The sequence below is a fragment of the Sapajus apella genome, unplaced genomic scaffold, assembly GCF_009761245.1.
Source record: "Sapajus apella isolate SASKATOON/1434 unplaced genomic scaffold, GSC_monkey_1.0 scaffold81, whole genome shotgun sequence".
Taxonomy (NCBI): domain Eukaryota; kingdom Metazoa; phylum Chordata; class Mammalia; order Primates; family Cebidae; genus Sapajus; species Sapajus apella.
Window position 1 is genome coordinate 4,504,582 of NW_022437021.1, and position 15,730 is coordinate 4,520,311.

General features: G+C 36.0%; 1 protein-coding gene across 2 annotated transcripts in view; it reads left to right on the plus strand.

Moving 5' to 3' along the window:
* The window catches only part of FAM133B (family with sequence similarity 133 member B), a 30,315-nt gene extending 17,322 nt beyond the window's left edge, over positions 1-12,993 (plus strand). For both annotated transcript variants that reach the window (XM_032253050.1, XM_032253051.1), the window contains 3 exons: positions 4,304-4,396; positions 8,020-8,067; positions 11,418-12,993. In XM_032253050.1, coding sequence (XP_032108941.1) covers positions 4,304-4,396; positions 8,020-8,067; positions 11,418-11,504 — 228 coding nt within the window. In that variant the 3' untranslated portion in view covers positions 11,505-12,993. The remainder of the gene's footprint in view (positions 1-4,303; positions 4,397-8,019; positions 8,068-11,417) is intronic.
* Positions 12,994-15,730: the final 2,737 nt, after the last annotated feature.

The following is a 15,730-nucleotide window of genomic DNA, read 5'->3' on the forward strand; positions in this document are numbered from 1 at the left end:
GAGAGAGGGAGGGAGAGAGACAGACACACCCTGTTTCTAAATTTAAAAAAAATAAAATTTAATTTAAAAAGACACTTAAAAAGGAAACTGTAATGACCAATTTCAAGAATTCAAGGATAATTTTTTAATATAACTTGCCATATTAACTGATCAAGGAAAGAAACCATATGATTATTTCAGTAGTTGCCAGAAGGATGTGATGTAATTCAACATTAATTCCTGATTTTCAAAACCATTATACACACACATATATAATCTTACACATATATATATGTGTGTGAAATTAAATCTGGTAATGTAGAAACATGAAATATTAAAACTGCATTGTGATTTTTAAGTATTTAAACTATTAGATACAGAGTAATATATACACATATAATGAACAAACATTAATATATGTACCAGCTAGAATTGATAAATGATTTACATTGGCTTCAGGTCTTGTTTTATATTAAGGAAAAAAAAAAAAAAAAGACTGGGCACCTGGGTACAATGGCTCATGCTTGTAATCCAAACACTTTGGGAGGCTGAGGCAGGAGGATCACTTAAGGCCAGGAGTTCGAGACCAGCCTGGGCAACATAGTGAGACCCCATCTCTACAAAAAGAAAACAAATTAGCCAGGCATGGTAGTCGTAGTTTCTCCAGAAACTGAAGTGGGAGGATCACTTAAGCCCAGAAATTGGAGGTTACAGTGAGTTACAATCATGCACTCCAGCTTGAATGACAGTGTAAAACCCTGTCTCTAAAAAAGAAAGCCCCCAGACTCTCATTTCTTCCCCTGAGGCAGCTTATCCTGAAACTAGTGTATGTCTCTCCCATCCACATTTATACACTTTTATTATATTAGTATGTGTTCATAAATAAAAGAATATTGTGTTTTTTTTTTTTAAACTAGGTATACCTAGTGGAATGGGAAAGTATTGTGTATTTTCAAAACGGTATCATCGTGTTTCCTTCTGAAACTTGTTTCTTTTCATTCAGTATTACTGTTGACATCTATCCTTATTGATACTTTCAAGTTTATTTCTTTTGCTTATGGTATTCTATTAATTAATTCACCACAAAGTATTTCTTCATTCTCCTATTTGTGGACATCTAGATTGTTTTCATTTTTCAGTAATGCAAACAGTGCCACTGTGGATATTTCTTACCCATTTCTCCTCTTCCACAATTACTGTTAATTTTCTTTTTTTTTTTTTTAGTTTTTTGAGACAGTGTCACACTGTCACTGGGGCTAGAGTGCAGAGGCGCAATCTTGGCTCACTGCACCCTCCACCTTCCAGGTTCAAGCAATTCTAATGCCTCAGCCTCTCGAGTAACTGGGATTATAGGTCCATGCCACCATGCCCAGCTAATTTTTGTATTTTTAGTAGAGATGGGGTTTCACTATGTTGGCCAGGCTGGTCTCAAACTCCTGACCTCGTGATCCGCCCGCCTCGGCCTCCCAAAGTGCTGGGATTACGGGCATGAGCCACCACCACGCCTGGCCAGTTACTGTTAATTTTCTAAAGGCTACTTTGGTCTATAATTTCTAAGTTCTAGGATGTCTATACACATGTAACTTGTCAACATTTTGCTTGCCTAAGTGCTTGTTATTTTGCTTTCTTGCTAGTAGTGTATAAAAGTACCCTTATTTCACATACTTGTCAATCCAGGGAGATGTCATTATTGCCAATTTAATGTATACAAATGGTTGAGCTTCTTAACTTGCTTATTAGTCATTCATATTTTATTTTCTTTGCATTGCCTTTCATTGTGTTTGTCCATTTTTATGTTGGAACAAAACAACATTTTCTCTGGTCCTTGGCTTCTCTTTACTTTGTTTTTGTGTCTATTATAGTCATATAAAGGCTTTAATTTTAAGCCACATAATCATTGTTTTTAGCCCCTTTATTATTTAAAATTGTTCTGAAAGTGCTGATAATACTCAATTAGAAAATACAGTGGAAGAAAATATCCCATTTAAATAGTAATCAAAAATCTGTAGGAAAATTTTAAAGAAGTAAGCAGTACTTATTTGAAGAAAACTACACAAGTCTATTCAGAGACATATATGAAGATTGAATAAATGAAGAGTCATAACATGTTCCTGGGTATGACTTGCCATACTGGATATTAAAACATTATAAGAATGTTTTAATTAACACAGTGCAGTACTAGTACAGGAATAGATAAAACAATGGAACAGCGTAGAGTCCAGGTAAAAATTCGAGAATTTGTGGAATTTAATATGACAAAGAAGGCATTTCTTGGAACAAAATGATTAACATTTGGAAAACATAAAGCTGGACAGCCTATAAGGCCAAATAAATCCCAAAAAGGTCAGAGATTTTAAATGTATGAAAATACAACTACAGAAAGGGTAAATATTACAGTACTGGGGTGGGGAAGGCTTTTGCCTCAAAACTCAGAAACTTGACCACATATTTCAAATTCTGAATGGCAAAAAGTGATAATAAAAATTAAACTGAACAAAGTTTAAATGCAATGATCAGACTAAGAAAAACTTCTAAGAATATGTAACACAAAAAATTAGTGATCTTAAATAAGGAAAAATACCACACATAGACAAATTGGCAAATATACGTTTAGGCAATTCTAAAAGAAAACACAAACCGTATTCTCTGATACAATTGGTAAAGAGCCTGAGAGGGAGGTTCTTGATAAAGTATGATTCGTAAATGGGTGACAGACGATTTAGGAGATGGTGAGAGAGCAAGATGATAATTTGTGCGAAGGCTACGTTGGTCTTTGATTTAGTCATCATTATTGAAGAGTTTGTACTCATATACACTTCACTCTATTTCAACTTTGTTTTTAATAGCAAAGAACCCATATGCCTGCCCTCCAGAAGGAGATGGTTTAAGTAAATTCTGGCATGTACTTTTAGTGAATGTTAAATGCAGCCATAAATGATGTTGTAGTTGGCATGGAAAGTTATTATTGGGTGAGAAGAACAGGTTCCAAATGGCAAGTATTTGTAGTATTGTAAACATACATGTAGAAAGATGTTTCCAAAAGTCTTAATGATGTTTAATCTCTGGTAGTGAGATTTGGATCCGTTTTCTTAAAATTAACATTTAACATTTTAGCCAGAATAACAATGCTGTTTGCAGAAACAAAAGGAAGTCACCTATAATCTCACCCATAGAGAGATCATCACTGTTAGTTTACTTTCTGCATTTTTGTCTGTCTTCAAAATTAGACTCATGCTGTATAAAGTTTTATATCCTGAGGTTTTGTTGTTTTTTTTTTTGAGACAGAGTCTCAAAACATAAAATCTGTCACCCAGGCTGGAGTGCAGTGGCACGATCTCAGTTCACTGCAACCTCTGTCTCCCGGGTTCAAGTGATTCTCCTGCCTCAGCCTGCCAAGTAGCTGGGATTACAGGCACGCACTACTACACCCAGCTGATATTTTTTGTGTTTGTAGTAGACATGGGGTTTCACCATGTTGGTCAGGCTGGTCTCAAACTCCTCATCTCAGGTGATCCGCCCACCTTGGCCTCCCAAAGTGCTGGGATTACAGACATGAGCCACTGCACCCGGCCGTCCTGAATTTTTGTGTAGGATTAGATGGTGAACATTTTTTCCATTGTGTAGTTTTGTTTTTATTATGAACTACTTCAGACATACAGAACAGTTATATGAAAAATAATAAGATGATAATGAGCATATCCACTTTGCAGCTCTAATAAATCTTAACATTTTGTTATACTTCCTTTGGGTGTTTTTATAATTTTTTATTTCTTCAGATATATATTTAAGTCCCTACGTGCTACTCCCAGTCTCAGTCCCCTTTCTTTCTCCAGTTACTCATTTTTTCAACATTAAAAATACTTAGAGGTTAAAATTTTTTTAAACACAAATTTACGTTTAACACTTTAGGAATTACTATGTAGAGATCCTTTTAGATCATTGCAAATAATTACCCATTTATTTTCTTTTCTGCAGTACTGGGCCTGTCTAATCCAATCCTGGGTGGAAACAAAAGAGAATACAAAGGAACCAAATCTTATACCATCTGCATGGTTTCATATGACTGTTTAAAAGTCTGTTCTGTATAATTTAAGAAAATAAGGAGGATAGTACATCTAAATTGAGACGTAGTTATTTCTTTTTAAGTTATTTAATATTGCTTTAGTGGAATTAAAGACTTAAATCCTGGTAAATGTCACAATTTTTAGACATTCTAAAATAAAAATGGGTAATCGTAATAATTAGAAGAATTAAATAGAAACATAAAATCTGTGTGACAAAGTATATCTTTTTGAGTCAAGATAAATGTATTTATTTTTCATAGGACATTAAAGGACTTGGTAAAAAGAGAAAGATGTATTCTGAAGATAAACCTTTATCATCTGAGTCCTTGTCAGAATCAGAGTATATTGAGGAGGTAAGTATATGATCAAATCCATTTTCTCTTTACTTTAAAATGCTTAGTTATTGATTTCATCAATAAGAATTAGTAAAAAGAAATTTCATATTTATTCACCTTTCTAGTATGAAAACAAGTTATTTCATCTTGGAATAAGTTTTCCTTTTTTCCAGAAGACAATTAGCTATTAGTTTTGATAATTAACCATATTTTCACATACCTTTCCAATCTGAGATATTTTATTTTTAGTCTTCTAATATTTTCTTTCTATTATACTACCATTCTTATTACATGAAAGAAGTTGTGTAACATACAGCATGTTGAAACCCAACATTCTCCTACATTGTTAAAACAAAACATTGCATATACTATCTTAGTTTAATTGATATTATTTAGCTTTGTTTTGCGCTACTTTTTGGGGAGTTGAAAAGTGATGAGGTGGGGAAGAAATGTTAGAAGGAAACCTATCATATTACTTTATTGTGAGAACTAAATGAGCTGATAAATTACGAAAGGCATTGCATCATACCTGGAACCGAGAGTAAATGGTAGCTAAAGTTTGCATAATTCTTGGTGTTACAATAAAAAAAAAAAAAGCCATGGTTGCCCTAGAATCATTTATTTTTAAAACTGTAGCTTTCTTTAGCGATCAACATATTTAAACCCCAGTAGTATATTCTAAAAAAGTTGAGGATCTGAACCTTGCTTACAAGGGGTGGCAACAGATTGCAACAAGAGCTGTTTTTCATGATTGCTTAGTCTTTTCCGTATTAGCCTCCTCCTACATCGATCCTGCCCAGCTGTATCTCTGTCTACTGTATTCCTCATCTCCCCATTCCCTAAGTCTTGCCTTTTTGTTTGTTTCTGCCTCTCTCCTTTCTGATTTCATTGTTCTTGGTCTACAACAGTGGCACTCAGTCCTGTAAGACCAATTGCCTCCATTTTATAGCAGTGTCTTATAATTGCCCCTGAAATGAAATATGTTGCTAATGTTGAGGCAAGAAGATTGCTTGAACCCTGGAGTTTGAGGCTATAGTGCACTATGATCTCACCTGTGAATAGCTACTGCACTCTAGCCCAGGCGACATAGCAAGACCCCATCTCTATAAAAACAATAATGATGATGTGTAATTTTATGAAATTGTACTTCAATGTAAATGCTTGAATGTGATAACACCAGGCTGGGTGCGTTGACTCACACCTGTAATCCCAGCACTTTGGGAGGCTGAGGTGGGTGGATCACCTGAGGTCAGGAGTTCCAGACCAGCCTGACCAACATGGTGAAACCCCATCTCTACTGAAAAAAAAAACAAACAAACAACACAAAAAATTAGCCAGGCATGGTGGCAGGTGCCTGTAATCCCAGCTACTCAGGAGGCTGAGGCAGGAAAATCACTTGAACCCAGGAGGCAGAGGTTGCAGTAAGCCAAGATCATGCCATTACACTCTAGCCTGGGCAACAAGAGCGAAACTCCATCTCAAAAAATAAATAAATAAATAAATGTCATAACACCAGAAAACAAACAAAACAAAAACACCAGAAGAAAAAACAAAATGCAGGCTCTAGCAGGTATATAACATATGCCCTTTAAAAACCATACAGTGGCATTACGTTGTATCTTAAAATCCTGCACAAGAGACTGAATACAGTGGCTCTCTTGTGATACCTATAATCTCAGCAATTTGGGAGACTATTGCAGGAGAATGAGTTCAAGCCAGGAGTTCATGACTAGACTGGGCAACATACTGAGATGCTATCTCTTAAAAAAAAAAAAATTATTTTTTTAAATTTAGTTTCTGGGCCAGGAGTGGTGGCTCACACCTGTAATCCCAATACTTTAGGAGGCACAGGTAGATGGATCACCTGAGGTCAGGAGTTCAAGACCAGCCTGACCAACATGGCAAAACCCCATCTTTACTAAAAATACAAAAATTAGCTGGGCATGATGGCACATACCTGTAATCCCAGCTACCCGGGAGGCTGAGGCAGGAGAATCGCTTGAACCAAGGAGTTGGAGGTTGCAGTGAGCCGAGATTGCACCACTGCACTCTAGCCTGGGTAACAGAGTGAGACTATCAAAAAAAAAAAATGTTTAGTTTCTGTATTACAAACAGATTAATCACATGAATGTTTAGCAGGCTGTTAAAAAGTCATGGAGGATATACAGGGCTGTTCAGGACATGGTTTGACAGCATCCCTCATCTCTGCTTGGCTAAACATGAATGCAGTACATCTACTGTCACCCTTCGTCATTGTACTAACAAGAATAACAATAAAAATAATTGTTTCTTAGGTGCTCCATAAAGAGAGCTAGTGAGCTAATGACCTGTATTGTGAGCTTATAATCTCTAATCCTTATGTGTTGTATTTTTTTAGTCCTTATGCTTCCTTTTATTATTCATTGCATTTTTGTTATTGACGTATATTTAATATTGTAGTCAGTAAAACCACACAATTCAACGTTAGGCAATTTTATAAATATTGCTTTCTATGTAATATATTACTATTGTATTACGTTTCTCTGCTGCATGATAGCAAGTTTAATATGAAATAGCTTACATTTGGACTTGACATGAAATATTCATAAGCTTTGGCAACTTTCAGTTTATTTATTCTTATTTTTTTAGAGGCAGGTTCTTGCTCTGTTGCCCAGGCTGGAGTGCAACAGTGCAATCATAGATCACTGCACCCTGGAACTCCTGGGCTCAAGTGATTTTCCACCTCAGCCTCCCAAGTAGCTAGGACTACAGTCATGTGCCACCACACCACACTAATTTTTAACAGAAATTTTTTTGTAGAGGTGGAGTTATCTAGGTTACCCAGGCTGGTCTTGAATTCCTGGCCTCAGGTTACCACACTGGCCTATCAAAGCTCTGGGATCACAGGCACGAACCACTACTCCCAGCCTCAGTTTAATTTAAATCCAGTGTACCACACTCAAAAAGATTGAAATAAAATATAAATGGGATGATAATTATTAATTAGAAGAATTTTAATCTGTTGGCTTATACTAACTACACTGAATATAGAGCTACCATTTGTTGAGCACCATAGAGTGAGAGAAATACCTGCTATATTTCAGGCACTTCCCCTTGAAGGTGAATATTATCTCCATTTTACAGATGTTGAGAGTGAGATAAGATTCAGACTTTGGAATTTGTCTCATTTCAGAGCTGATGTTTTATTTGTATGTTTTGAGACAAGGCCTCACTCTGTCACCCAGGCTGGAGTGCCGTGGTGCAAACAAGGGGTCTTACCATGTTCCTCAGGCTTGCCTTGAACTCCTAGGCTGAAACTAGCCTCCCAACTTGGCCTCCCAAAGTGGTGAGATTACAAGCGAGAGCCACCACACTTAGTCTGGAGCTCATGTTTTTTTCCACTGTACCGCATTTTTTTAGGTGCTGAAAGGGAATATAAGAGAAGGTATCTAGAGATTTCACATCTTTATTGTCCTTTCTTTATGTGTTTTTTATTGAAACCTCATTGAGATATAACAGGAGTTATTTTAAATGTTCTGTGATTGTCAAAATGTTTTTTACATTTACATTTTGAAGATGCAAGATAAAGATTGAAATAAAAATGCCTTGAGTACAAATTACATGTTTGTCTTCTGTTCTCCACAAAAATTTGAACTTTTTAGGTACGAGCCAAAAAGAAGAAAAGCAGTGAAGAACGAGAAAAAGCAACAGCAAGTATCTCTTAACGTTTTTACAGACGATAGTATAGGTGTTTTGGTTTAATATAAAATGGGTCATGGTAAAGCTTGATTGGATTTACTGGGAACATCTAAGTATTTGTTGCAAAAGGTGTGGTGTTCAGCAGCTTCACTTAATTGGTAGGAGAAAGTTAAAATGGTTCAGGCAAAATAAAGAATACCCTGGTAGCAAGCATGTCCTGTTTTCACCTCAGTATTTTACTGTTAGAAATATAAGCTCAGGCCAGGCATGGTGGATCACAAGGTCAGGAGTTCAAGACCAGCTTGGCCAAGATGGTGAAACCCCATCTCTACCAAAAAAAAAAAAATTATATATATATATATATATATATATACACGCACATTGGCTAGGTGTAGAGGAAAAGAGAAAAAATCAATTAGTTTAAAAAAAAAAAAAAAAAATTAGCCGGGCGTGGTAGCAGGTACCTGTAATCCCAGCTACGCAGGAAGCTAAGGCAGGAGAATCGCTTGAACCCAGGTGACAGAGGTTGCAGTGAGCAGAGATCGTGCTACTGCGCTCCAGCCTGGGCAACAGAGCAAGACTCTCTCAAAAAAAAAAAAGAAATATAAGCTTAAATGCTGTTTGACTTTCTTAAGCTATAGTATGAAATATAAGAGATCAAAGTATGGTGATTTACTTTATCTTTGATAGTAGTTACTTCCAAAACAGCCAAATCTGGTAATAACAGAAAAAGCCTCTCCAAGCACTAGCTACAATGAAAAAATAAGCAAGAATACAACAATATAAATGACTCATTAATAAAGTTGATTCTTTTGATAGCTTTGAAAGCCAACCTCTGCTATTAATGCAAATCGAGAAGAAAGAGAAAAAAGAGGCAAATTAAGGAAAAAAGAAGTAGTATCCAAGCAAGAAGCAGATCAAGAGAAAATGGTTAACAGATATTATTTTCAAAGAGTAATTGCAAATACAATATCAGCAAAGTAATTTAGGGGGCCCTCAGTGTAAATGTGAGGTATGACCTTTGAAGGCATTTTCTTGGGGAAAGGTGAAAGAAAAATGAAAGCTTCATCATTTGTATCTTTGAGTAACCCCTTCCCTGAATTTCCCTGACTCTAAAAATGAGGTGCCTTCTCTGATAGGAAGGCTTACCTAGTAATGTATGATTCAGGAATAACGTTTTATATGCTCCAAGCCCACTATGACAAATAAGTTTTTTGTTTCTTTGTTTTTTGTTTTTTCTGAGTGTTTAAGTAATTTGGGTGAAGACAGCTGTGGTCTGTGGTTTGGATTAATTAAGATATAACCAAATTAGTATTTGCATACTTTCACTGTTTCATGCTTTCAGCTAGTGTGTATATATGAAACGTCTCTATGTAGGCAGTTTTCTAAATCTTTGAATATAGTGGAGTACAAGATAGAAGAGTATGACACGTGAGAGAGAGATTGTGGGGAGGAGCTCATGAAATCCTCTCTGAGGAAGCAAAAATAAGCTGAAATCTGATTTACAAGAAAAAGCCAACCATATGAAGATCAAAGGAAAGAATATCCTAGGGAGAGAGAAGAGCTTTTTAAGGACCTATAGTGAGAATAAGTTTGATATATTTAAAGGACTGAGAGAATGTAAGTGGTATAAGCCTGGTGAGGAAAGAGGAATACCATACGATGAGGGTAGGAAATGAGCAGAGGCCTGCTTACATCACACAGCAGAGTACATTTTGTCAGAATGTTAGAAGAAGCTGTTTTGAGAGTTTTAAACAAAGAGGTGACCTAAATATTTTCCATTTTGTAAATGCTTTGGTAGAGGAAATAAGTGGGCACAAATGAGGAATGATATTTGTACTGCAGTGATAGTAATGGAGTTGGACTGGCAAGGATAGATTTGAGATATATTTTCTACTTAAATGGTTAAGATTTGCCTGGTTTGGATGTGGACAGTCGAGTTAAAACAAAGAGCAGAATCAAAGATAGCCTAGATTCTTTGACTTAAGCAAAATGACAGATTAGTGGTGCCAGTTACTAAGATGGCTGAGGATTTGGAGAGAAAAATGAAGCCTTTTGTTGTGGAAATTTCAGATATGCCTACTAGACATCCCAAGTAGAGCTGTTAACGAGGCACTTACAGTCCTGAGGTCAAAGTGTAGGACTGCATATAAAGATTGGGTATCATTGGTATAAAGCATGTTACTGGGAGAGTGTGTGGAAAACAAGGGAAGGAAGCCCCAGAAAAGCCAAGCAGAGGAACAAGAGTCAACAAAGTACAGGAAAAGGTCTTTGTAATAGAAGAAAACCAACAGAGAGGTGTAATGGAAGCTAAGAAGAAAATAATTTTTAGAACAGAGTGGTCAGCTGTCCTTTTATGAAAAAGCAGCCTATACCCAAAACTTAGTTTTAAAAGCCCAAATTACAAGATTTTGGACTCTGTAAAGTTTCCTATGTACTTTAAACATGTAGTGAAAAAAGAATGATGAAAATTAGCTTAGTGCCACAGAGTGATAGAGGCCTTTGAGAGAGGGGAGAGTGAACAGTGCTGATAAATAGGAAATGGATAGGAAGCTCTGCTGTTGACGTCCTTATAGGTCTCTTCTCCTTTCTTGCTTTTCATTTTTTTTTGAATGTCAATAGACTAGCAGCAATCTCTCATTTGATACTATCTTTCCAAGTATCTATGTTTCTAAAAGTTCTGCCTTCTGTTACAGAAATAGGAGAGTCAGACTTCAACAAAACTCCAGCCCTCTTTTATCCACTCATAGTTTAACTACTTTTACCAGGCTTTAGTGGCATTTTGTTCTAAAAATCAGACATCTATTTTGCTTAGCAAAATAGACTTTTTAACTATACATTGATAATTTGTACTAATTAGTTGATTTTAATATAATAATTTAATTTAATAATTAATGATAACTTCAAGTAGTGCTGCCAGTCTGAGCAGTATGCAATACCTGTAGCACATTTAATATTTCTGTTCTATCTAAAACTATTTTATAAAAACAATTATGTTTTTCTGTGATTACTCCTTTCTAGTAACTGCAATTGCTTTACCTTTAGAAGTTATATAGCATAAAATATAGTGATTGGGAGCATGATTCAGTTGATTCTTTCCTACAGGAAATTTTGTTAGAAATTACGTTAATGTGCTAATGACTTAAGGGTTTCTCCGTATCTTTTTGAAAATCAACAAGAACTCTTTTAGTCCTCATATGATACTGGTTGTTGAGACTTTTCAAGAAATGTTTTGAGTAGTTTACTTGGTTGTGTGGATTGTTTGGAATAATTATGTGGTAGCTTAGAAGAAGCATGGTAAAGATGCTTTTAATTTGCATATATGTATATAGTAGTGTCTAACCTGGAATTATCTTTACAGGAAAAAACAAAAAAGAAAAAGAAGCATAAGAAACACAGTAAGAAGAAGAAAAAGAAGGCTGCTAGTTCAAGTCCTGACTCACCATAACATTAAGAAAAACCAGGATTCTCTTATAAAGAAAGTGCAATGTCTGAGGAGATTTCAACTGTGAAACCTACAACATATTTACTAAAATGCATGAATTTTCTTGTTTTTAGAATTATTCCTGACTGTTCAGTAGCCACTCAGATGCCACTGTGTGGAAGGGCCATACATGTTGCCTGCTGCTTGAACATCTATTTCTTTCAGTGCTTGATAACTCTGGGAGATAATACACTGCAGTCGTACTAGTGGTTAAGATATTTGGGAATAAAATTAATACTCTTGACTAGAAGTGTCTAAGGATAAAGCAACAGAAATTGAATCTGGATACACCTTTAAGATGTAATCAGAAATGACCAGATGACTCTAGTTAAAATTTTTGAAGGAGGGATTACATTAATATTTCAGAACCCTTACTCTGTAGATAAGTATATTTTAGTTTTTTTCCCCTCGTATAATTTTATTTACCTGGGGAAGGAGCATTTAGGGTTGAGGGGGGTGGTTTGCTATCTCTTTAACTAGCAGAGTAGTGTGCCTTTGATCTTCACACATCCTGTATTGTGGACACAGTAGCCATGCTTCACTGGGAGGTCAGAGCTGGCTACCAGCAGTCTTGCCCTTTACTGAGCTTAATGTCATCCTTGGATGCTGTCATATGCTGCTTTGAGTGAACCAGAGAAACAGCCATTTGCAGCATGAGAAAGCCCCAAAAGCTCTGGGATTTACCTCCACTTCAATAATAATGAATATTTTTTAGCATTAGAATGTGTTATGTCATTTGAATTAATTTTGATTATACTTTGGCTTGGGAGAGGAATTATTTTAAATAGACACTGGTACTTTTTGAACTTGATAGCTAAAGATTCTAAAATGCATGTTTTATACTAAGTTTTAACCAGTCAGGAAAATTTTATGTAACCAGTGATAGTTTATTTTTTGTATGAATTTTGTTTAGGCTGCAATATTTAGCTTTTGTTAACTCCTCACTCTTGCTGTCTTAAGTTCATTACTATGCTTAATGGCCTACTTGCCAAGATATTTAGCATGTAAAAAGCAGGGTTTTGATTTAAAAAAAAAAAAAAAAAAAGCTTCATATTGAAGCTGAGACTTACCTTACCATAAACAAGTTGAGTGGCAAGCCTGGTATGCTGTGTCTTATTGCCAGAATCTTAGTAAATGTAACGTTTTAAAAGTTTGTTGTCTTTGTATATTAATAACAAGTTATGACAAGTTGAATTTAAATAAGAGTTACATTATTGCTCTTCCTGTGTCATATTTTACTAAGATTTTGTGCCTCATATCTACTGCTGAATTGTTTACTAGGAATGTTAAACGGAATTGATAATTCATTTTCATTTTTGTATAATCAGGTAACATGAAATACAACTTGATGTACAATTTTGCCTATTACAAAAGGCGTGCTAATTATAGTGGCATATGCACAGAACATGTTGGCATGACAACAGGCTGAATAAATAGCTATTTTACTTAAAAATAGCAGTGTTCTTATCAGCTCCCTTTGGACTGCAAGTAGACTTATAAAGATAAGAAACACTCCTAGATGTTAAGTTGTAGATAGGTAAGACATATCCCTAAATTTTTAGCTGTAAAAAAAAATTTCTTGGTTTCTTTAAATTTTATACTCAAAGCTACATACTATTTGCTAATAAAAGATATCTATATGCTTTTGAATACTCAGAAAATTTGAGGGACATTTTATATCCAGAAGAAAGTTTTCTAGAATTGTTCATGAAAATGCCAGAAGATAAATTTATCAGGTCATATGTTCATCACTTTTGTTATGACACAGAAGTATAAGTTTACAGACTAGTCCTAGTATATGATGATTATATCCCACTAGAAGCAACAGTTTATTTTATTATATTGGAGAAGAAAGTGATTTGGCAAAAAACTACTCTTTTCAGACTGTTAACTGTCTGGGCAACACTTTTTTTCTAGTCCTATGATGGTAGCCTTAACAGTCTCCTCACAGGTATGGAAAGAAAAGAATATTTGACAGAGTAATTTTTTAATTTTTATTTCGTTTTTGTTTGTTTGTTTTGGTGATAGGGTCTCACTCTGTTTCCTGAGCTGGAGTGCAGTGGACGATTTCAGCTCACTGCACTCCAGCCCACTGCAGCCTCAACCTCCCAGGCTCAAGTGATCCTCCCACCTCTGTCTCCCAAGTAGCTGGGACTTCAGGCGCATACCACCACAGCTGTCTAATTTTTTTTATTTTTTTGAGACGGAATCTTGCTCTTGTTACCCAGGCTGGAGTGCAATGGCTCAGTCTTGGCTCACTGCAACTTCCACCTCCTGGGTTCAAGCAATTCTCCTGCCTCAGCCTCCTGAGTAGCTGGGGTTACAGGCATGCGCCACCACGCCTGGCCAATTTTTGTGTTTTTAGTAGAGTTGGGGTTTCTCCATGTTGGTCACGTTGGTCTCGAACTCTTGACCTCCCGTGATACGCCCACCTCGGCCTCGGAGTGCTGGGATTACAGGCGTGAGCCACCGTACCAGGCCAATTTTTTCTATTTTTTGTAGAGCTGGGGTTCCACCATGTTGGCTAGGCTAGTCCCAAACTCCTGGGCTCAAGTAATCCATCCCTCTCTGCCTCCCAAAGTGCTAGGATTACAGGTGTGAGCTACCGTGCCCAGCTGACAGAATAATATTATCAGTTATGTTTATTCTAGAGTTGCTACCCTGTGCAAATTACTAACATCTCTTCCTCCCTTCCAAACTACCCTTTTTCTTGACAAACTTTACACCAATTTTTTACAAATACAAGGTATGTTACTAGGATAATGGTACTAGAATAACCCATAAATTGGTGGATGTCCAGATAGAAAAATGGGCTTTATACTTGTGCTACCTCTTTGTAATTGTTTGGATTCCTTTGGCTGCCTGTAGTATATATATATATATGTGTTTTAAATACCATTAGAGTGTCCTGAATTTATTTTAATTAGCATACAGATTTACATTCCTTCGGTCAAGATGTATTAAAAACTTATTGCTTAATTTTCTGACATTTCATAGAGAATCATAGACAAGACTTGGAAACCAAGTGAGAAAAGTTATTCTTAAAACTTAAGTGACAGGTTTCACACTGTTTAAAAAATTGCCACTTTTTAACTTAAAATCTATGAATACTCATTTTGTTACTTGCTTAAGAAAAGTTTTGGGAAACTTTATTTTCTCCCCAACTGTATTTAATCATAGGTCATTCCATTCTTGACTTCCTGGGCTCAAGCCAGCCTCCCACTTCAGTCTTCCCCGTAGCTGGAACCTTTGACAGGCATGCACCACCACACCCTGCTAATTTTTAAAAATTTTTGTAGAGATAGGGTCTCCCTATGTTGCCCAGGCTGGTCTTGAACTCCTGGGCTCAAGCAGTCTTCCCACTTCAGTTTCCCAAAATGCTTAGATTACAAGCATAAGCCACCATGCCCAGCCTTTACTGTATTTAAAATTTTTTTTTCTTTATTTTGCATGTTCCCCTCCCCCTGCCTCTTCCCTCCATATTTAAAATTTTCTTTTTATATTTTATTTAAAAGTTAGAATGTAGTGGCCTAAATTCTAAATTACATTTTCTAAATATAATTTCTACAATTCTAAATACATTTTCTTGCCTTACCACAGTGAAGGCCAGCAGACGTAGATGACATGTTTGTTCTCTCTACCAGGATTTACCAGTCGGTCCAATCAAAGTTGGAGGGGTAAAAGTGAGTTTTTACATTTTTCATTTTTCTAGAAGCTCCCAGATTGAAGCCTGTTTGGATATCATAAAAGGGTGGTTGGTTAGAGTTTAGAGGAAGTTGTAATCTTTGAAGGAGCTATTGATAGCCTGGGAAATTATTTCCACTTAAAGATTAAGGTTTTTATGGCCGGGCATGGTGGCTCATGCCTGTAATCCAAGCACTTTGGAGGCCAAGGCAGGCGGATCACCTGAGGTCAGGAGTTCAAGACCAGCCTGACCAACATGGTGAAACCCTGTCTTTTTTAAAAAAAAAAAAAAAAAAAAAAAGTAAGAAATGTGTCATATGTGCTTTATTCATTTATGAAAAAAAAAGAGATTAGGGTTTTTGTAGTCTTAGTTATAATGTGTTCAAATACGTTTTCAACTGTTTATGTTTTCAACTGTTGTGTTGGTGCTGAAGGAGTATAAATGATATCACATACTGCTTTAAGTGATGTTTAGCCCCAAAGAAAAGATAAATTTTGGAATTGTT